The 16,555-nt window shown below is 38.5% G+C and overlaps 1 protein-coding gene across 1 annotated transcript in view; it reads right to left on the bottom strand.

Moving 5' to 3' along the window:
- The window catches only part of LOC149410446 (clotting factor B), a 70,352-nt gene extending 61,888 nt beyond the window's left edge, over nucleotides 1-8,464 (bottom strand). The window contains exon 1 of the mRNA XM_089648054.1: nucleotides 8,325-8,464. Within this exon, the coding sequence (XP_089504180.1) occupies nucleotides 8,325-8,394 (70 nt within the window). The 5' untranslated portion in view covers nucleotides 8,395-8,464. The remainder of the gene's footprint in view (nucleotides 1-8,324) is intronic.
- Between the last annotated feature and the right edge of the window lie 8,091 nt (nucleotides 8,465-16,555).

Here is a 16,555-nt window from a genome sequence, read left to right as displayed (position 1 = left end):
AAATGCGTCCAAAAAGCCCGGGCAGCGCCGGAGACTAGTATTAGTGGAGGTAGTATTTTATACTACTTATTCTGAAGTAGGCTCGTGTTCAAAATGCGTCCAAAAAGCCCGGGCAGCGCCGGAGACTAGTATTAGTGGAGGTAGTATTTTATACTACTTATTCTGAAGTAGGCTCGTGTTCAAAATGCGTCCAAAAAGCCCGGGCAGCGCCGGAGACTAGTATTAGTGGAGGTAGTATTTTATACTACTTATTCTGAAGTAGGCTCGTGTCTAAAATACGTTAAGCCCGGGCAGCGCCGGAGACTAGTATTAGTGGAGGTAGTATTTTATACTACTTATTCTGAAGTAGGCTCGTGTTCAAAATGCGTCCAAAAAGCCCGGGCAGCGCCGGAGACTAGTATTAGTGGAGGTAGTATTTTATACTACTTATTCTGAAGTAGGCTCGTGTTCAAAATGCGTCCAAAAAGCCCGGGCAGCGCCGGAGACTAGTATTAGTGGAGGTAGTATTTTATACTACTTATTCTGAAGTAGGCTCGTGTTCAAAATGCGTCCAAAAAGCCCGGGCAGCGCCGGAGACTAGTATTAGTGGAGGTAGTATTTTATACTACTTATTCTGAAGTAGGCTCGTGTTCAAAATGCGTCCAAAAAGCCCGGGCAGCGCCGGAGACTAGTATTAGTGGAGGTAGTATTTTATACTACTTATTCTGAAGTAGGCTCGTGTCTAAAATACGTTAAGCCCGGGCAGCGCCGGAGACTAGTATTAGTGGAGGTAGTATTTTATACTACTTATTCTGAAGTAGGCTCGTGTTCAAAATGCGTCCAAAAAGCCCGGGCAACGCCGGGGACTAGTATTAGTGGAAGTAATATTTTATACTACTTGTTCTGAAGTAGCCTCGGAACTGGTGCTGCCTCAAGCACTTTGTATTATGGGAGTTATTGAGTCATTCATGACTGCAAAGACTGATTCAAGGACTGCACCTCGCGGCAAGAAAATTACAGAAACGTACTACGCCTTGCGAGGGTCAAAGAATTTTGTTAAATATTTATATGTGTCACGAGTCATTAGATTGCACCTCAAAAAGGAAATACAATAGGAAACAGACAGTTTCTTTGATAGGATAAAAATAATTCTTTCTTTCTAATATTTTTCACCAGTCGTTGTATATAAAAAAGTCGAGTTGGTTACTCAAAATAAAATTATTTCTAAAAAACGTTGCGCAAAGTGGTATAAGTATTTTTTTTTTGTATTTTATTTGGAAACTTTATTGGTTCATGCAACCATGTATTATGTCATTATTTTTATAAAATATGTGTTCGTTTTTTTCCCTAATAAACTAAAATCAAAATATCTAAATTTTTCTAGAAAACTGAAAAACGATGATTACATGATAATATGTTATCAGTTGGGACTATTGTGCGGTATTCCAAAAATAACGAAATATTTAGGTCACTAATTAAGTAATCAATTTTTTTGAAATTGGTTTTTCACTCATACCTACAGAGAACTTCGATTTTGTAAACTTGGCCGCAACAAGATAAAATCCTGTATGGGTGACTGTAGTAAAATAAAAAAAATTGATTTACATTTTTCTATTGGCTGTTGAATTAGGAAGTGACCATTGCAGACAACCCCACAAAATAAAAAAGTTTCAGTCAGTTTAGCTATCATTGATAATGAACTGATATTCTTTAAAAGCTACATGGGAAATAGAAAGCAAACTGTGAAACTTAACAACATAACCAGTGAGTGTATTGATGTGAAATTCGGGGTGCCTCAAGGAAGTATTCTGGATCCGATTCTGTTCCTTATTTACATTAATGACCTGTGCCACATATAATGTGACGGAGAAATCATCAGTTTTGCGGATGATACTGTTCTTCTTATAAATGGGAAAAATTTGACAAAAACATTTAAGGAAACAGAAGACACACTAAACAGGATTAAAAAATGGCTAGACTACCATTCACTTACATTAAATGCTAATAAAACCAAATTCATCACTTTCAAAATAAAAAATACAAAAAACTCTGAAGAAAACCTTAACTTGAAAATTCATAGCCCGCATCACTTAAATGAGCATTGTAATTGTCCCTCATTAGAAAACTTTGACCATATAACGTATCTGGGTCTAAAAATTGATGGAAATTTAAAATGGACCAATCACATATTTAGATAATAAAAGCTATTTAGATAATAAAATTAAAAAACTAAGTTATTTTTTCAAAACTATCAGGAATGTGCTCATTAAAAAGGACTTTATCAAAATTTACATGGCTCTCTGCCAATCATTGTTAGAATAGGGTATTATCGGATGGGGCAGTGCAAATAAAAATATACTAAATCCACTAATTAAAACTTAAAAAGCCATAATGAAAATTATACTGAAAGTTCCTGTAAGTGATCACCAATCTTAACATCATGTCAATTAAACAACTATATTCTAAAACTATACTCATTTACATTCATAAGTACAAAACCCAAGAAATAACAACAAACACGTACAATAGAAACATTAGATCTCATGGTCCAAAACCTATCCAACAAATAACTACTAATACAACATTTGGGCAAAAAAGGTTCCTATATCATAGTATTAAACTCTACAATTAAATACCACTCTCACTCAAAAACCTCAACATTACAACATTTAAATCTCAAATAAATATCTCGATACCTACTTAATATAGGGAGATCTGAAATAGAAAATATACTGATATCAAACACAGACTAAAATCGAATCTAATTTTTTATATTAACTCCACACAGTAGGCCCTGAAGAAAATAATTTCCCTCAGGGCCTTTGTCATCTTTGGGGATGCTGTGTGGAGGGTCTTTTTGTGGAGAGGAAGGAGTGAACATGGGTCTTGAAGAGTCCCATGTTGTAGGAGGGAGGAAACACAGCCGAGCTGTTGAACTTAAGAACGAATCGTAGAAGCGACCCGTTCTCATGTGATAAATGTGTACAAATGTTGGGCGCGCGTTTGGCGTGTATCCCGACTACGCACCGGTGCCGAAGGGATCATTGACGCTAGTTCCTCAGAGCATCTTCCATTGTAATACCGATAGAACAAGGACAGCATACCTACCTGACGCCTGTGCTCTAAAGATTGCAGTCCGTTTGTTAAGATTGTGGAGTCTATCAAACGGACCGCCCGTTTCTGCACAGAGTCAAGGATTTTTTTTAGGTATTTTGGGGCTCCGGACCAGAGATGGCTGCCAAATTCGACAGTAGGGCGCACTTGCGATTTGTACAGGGTTAGCAGTTGTGTACTATTAAAGTATCTGCGGGCCCTGTACAGTACGCCCAGCTTAAGCCCTACTAAACTGAACTATACAAAAAACACTATCTTACTTATTTTAAAATTTGATTTAAGATTTTCACGGCCAAAAGTTTTTTTTTCAAATTTGTTTTTGGAGTGTTATGCCGTGTTGGGCTAACTCCTTCTTTGGCCAACGTTTCGGACAGCATTGCAGTGTCCATCATCAGGGCAGATGTGTTATTTTTATTTAAATAACACATCAACATTATGCAAGTGCACTATATAAGCAAAATAAATACAAAACAATACAAGAACAACACGTCAACTCACCAGAGATCAAATGGGAAAATAATACACTGACTCCAGATATTTTCATATCAGAGGGGTCGGCTCGGTAGAACTCCTAACAGGGCCTATAAATCCTACTGATCCCTCAACATAAATATTTAAAAAATCTCTCGTTATTCTACATGTATTCAAAATGACCGACTTTTGCATCTTTATAAATAAATTTTTAATGAGAGAGCTAGGATAATGCCAGTAGCCGAAATAACGAATGGTAATATTTTTATAGTATGAGAATGCCAAATTCTTTTTATCTCATTTCCTAAATCTGTGTATTTTCTTATTTTTTCATTAACAGATTTTTGAATATTACAGGAATTTGGAATAGCCACATCAATGATATAAGTTATTTTTTTAAATTTTGTCATGTAAAACTATATCGGGTCTATTATGACTAATCGTTCGGTCTGTTAGTATAGTTTTATCATAATATATTTTATAAAATTCGTTTTCTAAAAATGAATTTGGTTCGTATTCACAATATGGTACTATATTACGACAGTCAATCAAGTTACGTCTAATTACCAAACTTTGGAGAATTATTTTTAAAACTTGGTTGTGCCTAAATGTATACCCTGACGGTGCTAATATAGAACATCCCGATATAATATGTTCTATAGTTTCCGGAAAAGCCATACATTTTCTACACAAATCATCAATTTGATTTGTATCTTTGATTATATGCTTTCTATAATTTTTAGTATTAATGACTCTATCCTGAATTGCAAGCATAAATCCTTCTATTTCTGCGCTCAACTCTCCAATACTCAACCATTTGTTTGACGAAAATTTGTCAACATACGTTTGGTTGAGATAATTGAAGTGTTTTGCGTGTAAAACTTTATTTACATACATTATTATTTATGGAATTATTACATAAACTTCATTATTTATTAATGAATATTACATTCAATTATTTATTTATGGATATATTACATGTATTACATTATTCCATCTAATTATTTTTTTTTTCATATAATTATTTATTTATGCATATATTACATATAATTATTTACTATACATATATTACATTTACTTATTTATTTATGGTTATATTGCAAATAATTATTAATTTATTGATATATTACATGTGAACGGATCATTTCTACGCCTTTTTTTGTGTTTTATGAATGATTTGCCGACCTTTGTGTTTCCTCCCTCCTACAACATGGGTCTCTTTAAGACTCACACATGTCTGTCTTCAAAAAGACCCTCCACGAAGCATAAAAAGCCTGGTTTGGACTAATACTACTAAATATAATAAAAGTCATGTACCTAATTCCTTGATTCCTCTTTGGCATTTTCTTCCCCAACTTTTTTTTGTACTATTTCACTAATTTTTACTACTTTACTTTTATGACTTTTTATCCCCAGGCTGTTCTACGTGATGGTGTTAATCTAAAATACACTTTTCTTTGTAATATAATATAATAATACAATTATTTTAATAATTAAATAACCATTACAGATCTAAATAACTCACACATTATTCTTATATTTTGTTGTTTCGCTAGTCGAGATTAATTGAGCTGTTAACCAAAAGCCTAAAACACGTTTTCTTGTAAACTATTGCAATAACCCCATGGAAAATACCGTAAAGCTACCTGCTAACATTATAATTACCTTTCAACACAAAATTTATCAACATACGTGTTTGGTTGAGATAATTGAAGTGTTTTGCGTCTAAAATTTTATTTGACCAGGAATCTAATAATTCCTAGTTGGGATTTATAAAAATGTTGGCATTCTCGTCGTATAAATTTAAAAGTGTAATGTTTCTATCTGCCTTGCAAATTATTTTGTGCATTTCTGAGCTATGAGCTTTCCTATGGAAAACAATTCTTAGCATTTCTACCTGATTATGTTTAAAGAAGTTATTTTGACTATACCTCTACCTCCTAAATTTCTAGGTAAATTAATTCGTTCTATAGCTGCATTTGGATGATGGCAATTAAACTTTGTTTGCGTAGTTCTAATTAATCGTTTTACGTTATCTAAATCTGTATTGGACCATTTAATTATGCCTAATGAGTACGTTAATAGAGGTATTGCCCAAGTATTTATTGCTTTTACTAAATTTTTAACAGATGGATTGCATTTTAAAATTTTCCTGATCCTAGTTTGAAATTTAATCGTAATAGCATTTTTAATACTAGTATGGTCTAATCTATTTGATTGTGGGTATCCTAAATACTTATAAACCTCATCCCTTTTCATACTAGTAATTTGGAAATTTCTAAATTTACTCTCTTCCCCATCTACAATTCTGCCTTTCTCTATATGGATCGTTCTACATTTATCCAAAACAAAAGTCATTTTGATATCATCTGAAAAGTTTTTAACTACTTCGATCATTTTCTCTAAATTTTGTCCAGAATTCGAAAATAATTTTATATCATCCATAAATAATAAATGCGAAATTGTACTACTCTCCCTTGTATTACCCTTAATTTTTATTCCAAATTTGCTTTTAATTAACATTTTAGATAGAGGATTCAATGCTAAGCAAAACCGAAGAGGACTCAAAGAGTCTCCTTGAAAAATTCCTCTTTTAATTGAAATGCCCGGTATTACTATTTTCTTACCTTTTAAATTGATAAGTAAATTGGTATTCCAAAAGGACATACAATTTTCCAAAAAGCTAATAATAATGGGGTTCATTTTATATATATTTAATACTTTGATCAGCCACGAGTGCGGGACACTATCGAAAGCCTTTTGGTAGTCTATATAGCAAGTATGTAAATTACGTTTTCAAGTTTGTTTGTTTATTTTTGTTGTTCAAATAAAATATTTTTTTCATCTAAATGAGTATATATTAAATCTGTCAAGCAAGAGGTTAAAATTTTGTATATTGTCGTAAACATGTAATGGGTCTGTACTGAGAGGGATTATTAATATTTTCGCTTTTGGGCAACATATAAGTAATGCTCTTAGTTAGAAAATTTTGAGTTTGACTGACAAATTTTCAAAGATTTTTTGCCAAAAGAGGATGTAAAGTAGTCAGACGTTTGTACCAAAAATTATGTATCCAATCGCAACCTGTGGCTTTCCAATTTTAAGTATTTTTAATACTTTTGGTTAACAATTCAATCGATATATTAGAAAAACTCATTTGTTCAATGCCTGAAAAATTGAGTTCTTCATTTTCTATCCAGGGACTTGACTCGTTATGTTTTATATCTTTACTCCAAATTTTAGTCCAAAAATCGCGCATATCTGATTCAGATGGCAACGGAATATTATTATTCGAAATAATATTTTGTTTATCGTCAAGTTTGGAATAAAATATTTTTTCATTTTTCTATTATATGTATAATTATATCTTTTTAATCTACTATCTTTTACGCCTAATTTTTGTTTTAATAAATTCTATAAATCATTGATTATATTTTCATTATTATGACTATCAATGTTATAACCAAATTTTCTCCCAATTTCATCTACATGTCTCAAAATGTTCCTACTTATATTCCCATTTTTATATTCTATTACTCTAGCTATGTTACTTCTTAAAAATACTACATCATTTTCTAATCTGATCTGCTTATTTTGTTTTTTTTTTTTTAAACTTCCGATTTTGTTGTCCGGGTTAAATCTTCCCCAAAGGAAAAACTTAACCCTTCCACTCACTTTTCCACAAATGATCATCTAGTCAATCAACATTATGTAAGTGCATTATATAAGCAAAATAAATACAAAACAATACAAGAACAACACGTCAACTCATCAGAGATCAAATGGGAAAATAATTCACCGACTCCAGATATTTTCATATCAGAGGGTTCGGCTCGGTAGAACTTCTAACAGGGCCTATAAATCCCACTGATCCCTCAACATAAATATTTAAAAAATCTTTTGTTATCCTACATGTATTCAAAATGACCGACTTTTGCATCTTTACATATAATTTTTTTGATAGATCTAATACGCCTAAATTTTTAATTAGAGAGCTAGGTATTATCTTCCAATACTTCATACATAATATTATTGTATTGATTAAAAAATTGAAAAAAATAGTATTGATTAAAAAAAATACTAAAGACTTTTTATTTAACAAACAGCATTAAATTTGTCGAAATGACGGATTTTAGTATAAAAATTAGCATTCAATAAATGTCGGTAAATCTATTGTTTAGTGTTGGCAGTATTTGTGTCGTATTGATTTTTTTGTAAAAAATGTATTAATAAACCTCTTTTTAAAAACTATCGACTTGAAATACAATTAATCAGTCTAATTTATTAAACTGCATTTGAATTTTAGTACTAGGTACCCATAATAATCACGGTTTTCAGTAAAAATGGGTATATTATAATCAATGCCAGCTAATCTAGTTTTAATGGCCAACAAATTGGATAGTTGTTAGGTAGGTATATAACTTGTTTCCAAATTTTATGTAACACTGAGGAATAGAAAAATAGACGACATATTATATTCTATTTGTTGTTGTCAAGTTCAATTTTCGGAACTCCATTTTAATTTGAAGTTTTTCCTTTAATCTACTTAATATACAATAGTATTATTTCATTTACTAAAAAAATTATATTAATAAATGTTCTGTGTAATTATTACTGAGCGTGACGGATTTTTCGCCTTTCAAAGTCATTATCAATCAGTTAGCTAAGAAAAACAAAAAAAAAACAATTATTCATATTTTAAATTGAAAATTTAAAGTGGGTATGTTTATAAACTATGAAAATATTATTATAATTCTTACCTTGCCGCTGTCCCAAAACTAAAGATGTAATTACTAACACTATGATCGCGATTTCCTCTAAGAAGCTCATTTTGAAAAATACTTTGAAGTCAGGTTATTTTTTAAAAACGCACTCTACAACGTTACCTCTACAATGGTTGGAAACTCAATGCAATTGAAACAGCTAAGTTATCATATTTATAATATATTTAGTTTTTTTATCTGTGCACTCAGAGAGTGAAAGAGATAACGATTTGATATATTTCAAACATATATAAAGTAATTGTAAATAAGTCTTATATTAATCCTCTAGACCAGTGTTTCCCAGCCTTCTTTATGCCATGCCCCACCGAAGTCTTTTTTATATTTTTTGATTAAAACAGCAGGTAAAATTTCAAACCATATTGTAATATGTTTCTTAACATATGAACCCCTTATGAAATTGAATAAAACCTATTCTAATACATATATTTTAAATGAAATTAAATTCAGTTACGCTTGCTTCAAAGAAATTTAATGTCCGGATCTCACTTATTTTTGTTATTTGTTTTTGGGGTGTTATGCCGAGTTGCGCTAACTCCTTCTTTAGCCAACGTTTCGGACAACATTGCAGTGTCCATCATCAGGGCAGATGTGTTATTTGAGGTTGTTTTTTTTTTTTTTTTTTTCTAGATTCTTATATTCCATGAAGTGGTGAATCATTTAAATTTACTGAATTTAAAGTTAATGTTCTTTATACAAATAGAACGGCGTCATATGCGCCTCACAATTTTTACCTCATATGGGTTTATTCAAATATTACCTGGCTTTTATAGACTTAGAGGCCTTGTATTTTCTCGGTAGGGAAAAAATTTGTTACCTAAAAACCCTACTAAAATTGCATGTATCATCATCCAGCATCAGCACCAGCGGCGACCTACAGCGGCCATATACTACATACGTGTCTGTTTGTGTTGTGTTGGGAATGGGGAGGAAATTTTGGCTGCGCCCTTTTGTTGGAGTCCTTCCGCATTTGCCGTTGGGAGTAAGGAAAATCGCAGAAAACCTTACCCAGGAAGGAGCGGCCGAACGTCAACTTGAAACGTTTGCGGCCTTCAGTAACATCGGTATATGATGTCCTGCATTTTTGAGATGTGTGTGTGTGTGTCTGTTTTTATGTTAATATATACTTATGGGAAGATAGAAAATAAACATACGTATACATACAAATTATAAAATATTATATAAATATATAAATAGATATATAAACATTATATATTTGGGAAGAAGGTCGGGAGTTTAGGAAATACCTACTGCTCGCTATTCGTCCGCGTCTAGTTCTGGTATGTGCCATATGTGGTCATGGTCCATGAGGATGTGTTTTGGTAGTCTATGTGTGTATCTGAATGTCAGGTCGCTCGGAGCATTGTATTGTCCTATGTCTCGTATTAGTTGATTTTTACTAAGTGTGAGTGATTTGTAAAAGCGTTCAGTCAGTCTGTGTGTGAATTCGTATAGAGTTGGAATTTGTTCTCGTTCGTGTAATCTCTTCAAGTTTGTTCTGAGTCTCGTGTTGTATGTGATTTTAATGCAGAGATTTTGAAGTGTCTGTAGATTCTTGTGGTCTGAGTGTGAGATGCTGCTCCATACGGGAATCGCATACGAGAGTACTGGACGAATGAGCGAGTAGTAGACGAGGAGTTTGGTTTTGGGAAGTAGCGGACTCCGTCTATTGAAAATTGGCTTCATCATGCCGATCGCTTGTCGCATGCGCGTGTGCATCTTCGCTTGGTGAGATTTCCAGTTGAGGCGGGAGTCCATGGTCAGGCCCAGATATGTCACTTCATCTTTCCATTCTATGCTGTGTCCTCCCATTTCGATGTTAAAGTCAGGTGTTCTGTTTACACGTTTTCTCGTGAACATGATGGCTTCAGTTTTCGCCTCGTTCAGTTTCAGGCGCCATTTTTTGTAGTATTCTACGAGCGCGTCGAGCGCCCTCTGTAGGTAAATAGCGGCCATATTCGCTTTCAGCGAGGAAACGTATAGTTTGACGTCATCTGCGTAGATAGACAGATTGCATCTCTCGTCTCGGGGGATGTCGAAGGTAAACAGAATGAAGAGAAATGGTCCAAGTAAACTTCCTTGCGGCACGCCTTTTGGAATCTCACGCATTGAAGATAGCACGTTCCTTATGAACACTCTGAACGATCTATTCTTTAGGTATTCCTGTATCAGTCTCGTTAGGTATATGGGCGTGTTAGTGCGGTGCAGTTTATGCACGAGCCCGTCTATCCATACGGTGTCGAATGCCTTCTCTAGGTCGATGAGCGCAGCGGCGGTGAAGCGATGTTCGTTAAATTTTCTTGCGATGTATTCCGCTACTCTGGTGAGTTGATGGGTCGTGGAGTGCCTCTTTCTGAAGCCGAACTGCTCGTCTGGCAACGTTTTGTTGTCGTCGTGGTGTGGTACAAGCCTGTTGAGTATAATTTGTTCAAATACCTTGCTCAGCGTAGATAATAGGCTAATCGGCCGGTAACTTGTCGGCTGCGTTCTATCTTTATTCGGCTTTGCGAAAGGCAGCACGGTCGCCGATTTCCAAATCTGGGGGAAATGCCCGGTCATGAGGCAGGCATTGAACAATTTTGTTGTGTAGATGATGGCTTTTTGAGGGAGATGTTTGAGTAAAATGTTGTGAATTTGATCGCTTCCCGGCGCCTTGTTTGTTCTTAATCGCCTGATTGTGACAGCAATCTCGCTTGGCGTAGCAAAGTGAATATCTTCAGCGTTTGTCTGCTCCGCTTCCCTCAAGTCTCGTAGAGAGTCAGCTACGATCCGGTCCGTAGCCGGGTCGGAAAGGCCGTCTGTAGCGGCGTAGGCTCTCTCGAATCTGTCGGCGAGTGTTTCAGCTTTTTCTTGTAGCGAAAGCGCCGTCCCGGGGCCGTTCAATTTCTGTAGCGGGGGGATTGTGAAGTCTTTATGTCGCAGCGCGCTTGCCATTTTCCATAGGGAATTATCCTTCGGCGTGAGTGATGCGACTTTTTTGTCCCAAAGTTCGCGCTTGAGTTCTGCGATTTCGGTCTTGATTTCCCTCTGCAGGCAGTTATACGCTGTCTTGAAATATTCGTCGCGTGTGCGGTGAAACATGCGTCGCAGGCGATTTTTCTCCTTGATGAGCGATAGAACGTACTCGGGAAGCTTGATCGTGTATGGGTGTATTTCTTTGAGAGGAATGTGTGTATCTTGTGCTGTTTGAAGAATCTCTGTGAGAGTGCTTGTAGCTGCGTCGATTTCTTGTGGCGAGCGCAGAGTTCCCGAAGTGAGATGAATTCGTTCGTTGACTTCTTTTTTGAATCCTTCCCAGTTCGCATCCTTGTAATTGCGCTGTTTTCTGGGGGTCCTTGAAGTTGTGCCGCCTATAGTAAAGCTCACGGGCAGGTGGTCCGAAGACAGTTCGTCTAGTGTGCGCAGTGGAGATATTGTCTTGACATTTTTCTCGAGTACTATGTCCAGTGTACTCGGATATCTAGATAGTTGCGAGTAGTACGTAGGTCTGTCGGGCGCCATTATCGAATAGGTATTTGTCTGCATGTGTGTAAAGAGCGTATTCCCGTTCGCATTTCCTCTGTAGTTATTCCAATAGTTGTGTTTGGCGTTCAAGTCGCCTCCCATCACAACAATCGGTCCCAGATTGAGCAATTTATTGAGATCTTCTCTCACTAGGTTATGTTGGGTGCAGTATACGGAGATGATGGTGTGCGCTCTACCCTCTATGGTGACTTCGATAATCGTGGCTTCGGCGTACTTCAACTTCGGAGTGGGGATTCTTGTGGACGTCATAGATTGCCGAACGAATATTGCGGTTCCTCCGCCTGATCTTCCTTGTCGGTCGTCACGATAAATCTCGAAACCTTGCACTCTCAGCGGTACGCTTGGATTCAAGTGAGATTCTGATAGGAGAATAATGTCGGTGTGTAATTTGTTTGCCAAAGCGAGCAGTTCGTCTGTCTTGTTGCGCACGCTAAATGCGTTCCATACGAGGACTTTCACCGTCTCGGTATTAGGCATCGAGGGTGTCTAGGAGCTCAATCAGGATGACGAGCTTGTCTGCTCTTGTTGCGCAGCGGGCGAGCTGTGATCGCATCCTCAGGAGGCCTTGGAGCAGGGCCATCAAGTCCAGGTTGTCTTCTGAAGAGGTGGACGCGCGCGCGGGCTCCTGCTGCGGGCGGGGCTGGGGGCGTGGCTGTGGGTGCGGCGCGGTCTCGCGCTGCTCTTGGGCGGGGGCGGTGCCTCCGGCTACGTTGGCCCATGTGCGTCCATCCGTCCTCGGCTGAGGAGGTGGCCTGCTCGGGTTCTGTTCTGCCGGCGGTCGTTGGGCCCTTCTGGCAGGTCGCTGCTGTATTGAGGCGACGTACGCTACCCGCTTGGGGCAGCCTCTGTAGTTGGCGGGATGCGGGCCTGAGCAGTTGCAGCATGCGGCGGGCTCATCTCTTGTCTTCTTGGGGCATTCTGCCGAAGCATGCTCCAGTAAGCATTTTACGCACCTTGCTGTGTGCGAGCAGTTTCGGGACCCATGCCCGAAGTCTTGGCACCTGTAGCACTGGGTGCCGTGCTGTAAATGGTTGCTCCTGTGCTTCTGGAGGCGAATGCGGCAGTGGCACAGGTATTTGACGGCCGCGCGCAGCTGTCCCATGTTGACTTCCTTGTTGAAGTGTGCTAAGTATAGGGGATACTCAATTGAGGCGGTCATCTTGACCACCTTCACAGCTGGGAATCCCTGCGATTCCAGATCTGCCTTTATTTCTTCCACTTCGACGAGCGGCAGGCCCTTGATGACGGCTTTTTTCATCTTTTCCGCTTCGGCCGTGAACGTGTGGAAGCCGCGAGCCTCCGCTCGCAGCCCGTTGGTAAGGGCGCGGTGGTCCTCCATCGTGCGCACGAAGATGTTAGCCGTGCCGCCCCTGTTGTATCTGAAAGTGAAGAGCTTACCAGCTCCCAGATGTCCTTGCACCGCAGCTGTGATCTGCGCGTGCGTCATGTTCCCCAGGGTCATCACAACCGGCGGAACGCGGTCTCTCCTGCCGGTACCTGCGGGAGAGAAAGATGTATTAGTATTGGCACGCTTTATACGCGGCGCGCCAGCGCCTTCGCTTACCTCGGGCAACTCTTCAAAACGGTTGCCACACTGGAGCGGTTGTGGTCCCCGTGGGGACATGGGCCTCTTCACGGGGTTGGACGGCCTCGTCCAGCCTCCATCCTGGGGGGCAGCCGTCTCCATCGGCTGCTGCGGTCTCGGGGGCGCCACGTAGGCCGACGCTGGGCCTATCGGGGGGCGCGTGGGGGCAGGACTGGGTCCTGCTGCCCAAGAGGGGCCTGCTACGGGCTCCGTCATCTCGGTGGCATCGGGCGTCGTGGGAGCCGTGGTGGTGGATGGTCTCCGGGTCCTTGGGTCCTCGGGGCGGGGCTGTGGTGCGGGGACCGTAAGGCGCACGGTCCCGGTCTTAGTGCGATGCGCAATTTGGCGAGCGCCGGGCGGTACCACGACCGGGGAGTCCTCGTGGTCAATGGGGAGCATCCGGGTCGGGAACATGGTCATCTGTGTCGAACGGTGACTCCTCTTAAAAAGGGAGCACGTCTCGGGTGCTTGCGGGCGGTTTGTGGGGGCCAGCGTGGATCTTCGTAAGTTGAGTGTTTTGCGTGAAAGATTGCCTTGATAAAGGCAGTTGGGTGGGCGCGAGCGCCTGTTCAGTGGGCCGGCGGGATTCCTCCGGCCGGCAAAAGTAGCGGGGCCTGGCTGAGTGCACAAGCCAGACAAAAACGCTTGTGTGGTTGTGTCACAAACCACAAAAACGATCCTATATCTCTCTCTCTATCTATCTCCTATTTGAGGTTGTGTTAAAATGTGAGCTTATGTATGATGTTGTGATACCGTGTTGCCAGCTCCAACCCTCGGAGCTAACATTAACGTATCATTTTTTTATTTAAAGTGGTTTTCTTCGTTTAGCTCTGGTGTATCCGTCAATTACCGGATACCAAGAACTATTGAGCTTAGCTCCATCGTCTCTATTAATGTTTACAGGATTTTTATGAATTTCAATGGCCTCCGTAATCAGCCGTGCTCTATAAGTTTTGGGTCTCCCCAGAATTTTGAAGTGTTTTTGGAGTGTTTTAGTGAAATAGTGATTTCACTGAAACACTCCACCAAGTTATACTTGTAAAATAATTGTAAAATTGATATTGCTCCGTCAGCATTCGCAAAATCATCTCTAGTTTGTTGGGATTAAATGAACTTCGGTTACTTTTGATAAAATCAATGTTAACCGCAATGTTTTCATTAGCACTCATTTTTAAAAAGCTTTTTGCAGAGCAAAACTCGCAAAAACCGTTAAAACGTCGCGTCAATCGCCCATACTGAATATTGTCAAGTTTTCAGATATCGTCGCTGTTAAATCAAACCGGCATATGTGCAAAAATGGAGCTTTTGAGTTATTGGTGTCAAAAAATTTCTTTTTTTCCCTTCTATTCTTATGTCGAACCGGCATGTCGTATAGTTGAATAAAAATCTGTCAGATGGCGTTGGGCCGGTATGCATTTACGCGGGAATCGCCACTTTTTTTAGCAGAAGACAGACCTATTCCGCAATACGCCAGTTGCTTCAAAACTTTCAAGGGGGAAATGCGTCCATCATGTAAGTAAAACTGAATTATCTCACAATAGTACATTTTTATTTTTACCCAGATATGACTTATTGGCAGATAATCCGGTTTGCACTTAACAAAAGCGTTTATAGCAGCCTTAACTAAAACAAATCGGCATATATGCCAAAATGTCTGACCCGGGTAAAATTTCTCCCGGTTAAAAAAATAAATTAAAATAGGCAAATTTAATAAAAAAACTTTAGCAAACTGAAAGATGCGAAACTGCGGTGAGGAATACGAGTCTAAAATCCGTGGAAGAGTGAACCAACACAGGGAAAAAGAAGCGTTATTGAGATTGGGAGCTGTGTGCTGAAATGACTGCAACATTTCAATGACAGAGCTGACTGTCCAATAGACGTTGTCTTTTACAACGATAATTGTTGTGGACAACAAAAAAATAACTTTATGGTGGCAATGTACAAATATGCTGTTACAACATTAAAAAACATAAAATATATCACTCACAAATTTTTAGTAAAGGGCCACAACCAAAACAAGGTGGATTCGGCTCACTCAACCATTAAAAAATAAGTTAAAAGAGCACTCCGAAGCGGACCGATATACTTACCTTCCCAATACGCCATGGCCATGAAAACGGCAAAGAAAAGTGGCAAGCCTTACCTGGTTCATGAGTTGAGTCATGAGGACTTTTTGATATAAAAGCTCTAAAGGACCCCCAGGTAATTTTACCCATTTTGGACATTCGAATGTTTAAAGTAATTAAAGACGACGGCAACTTTTACTTCAAAACATCCTACGGATCACATGCCTGGGAGGAGGCGAAGAAAAGGAATAAACGGGGTAATGGGAGCGTGAATTCTGTTCTGATGCTAGCTTATTCCAAGAGACCATTGATGAGAAGAAGAAAAATGGTATCCTAAAGTTAGTTACCGCCGGGATAATACCGTCAATTTATTCAGATTTCCATAAACGATTGGGAAACTTTAAAGTTACCAGCAAAGGGAAGAGCAGTTTTATGTTAATTGTTTATAAAAAAATTGTGAAGCAATAAATTATTTTTTCATTGACAACATTATCTTTTTTTTATACCTAAAACAGGTTCCAAAAGAAGAAGCCACTATGACACAAAAGCAAATATTCCACTGATTTTAAAGCCATACTGGCATATCTGCATTTTACTCTTAATTTAAGCAATTTTCGATTTATTTGCAACTACTACTTCAATAAGCAGTATTCGTCTAAATTTTATTCATTCATAAGGTGGTTTTGAGGTGAAACAAACGGACGTTAAGAGCGGGAGCACACAGAGAGCGGTCAGGAGTTCCGAGTTCCGCGTTCGGCGTTCATTAGAATGTACTGATACTATAACAACAACGCACACAGCGGGCAGTCAGACCGCGGCGGTCAAAATGGAACGTCACATTCTAAGAGTTCTTTTCCCGCCGAGGCAGAGAACGCCAGAACGCCGCGATGTCTGAGGTTACAAACACGGAAAAGTTAATTGAATTGGTTAGGAGTTTATTATACGATTTAAGTGATGTAAATTATTTATTCGTATATTTTGTTATTATTTCTAAATATTTTAATGTATTTTCTTATCCTTGATAAATAAATACA

Source organism: Hesperophylax consimilis, chromosome 27 (genome assembly GCF_061612785.1).
Source record: "Hesperophylax consimilis isolate HC1 chromosome 27, BYU_Hcon_1.0, whole genome shotgun sequence".
Taxonomy (NCBI): domain Eukaryota; kingdom Metazoa; phylum Arthropoda; class Insecta; order Trichoptera; family Limnephilidae; genus Hesperophylax; species Hesperophylax consimilis.
The sequence above is the reverse complement of the archived record's forward strand: the minus strand, read 5'-3'. Positions and strand labels throughout refer to the sequence as shown.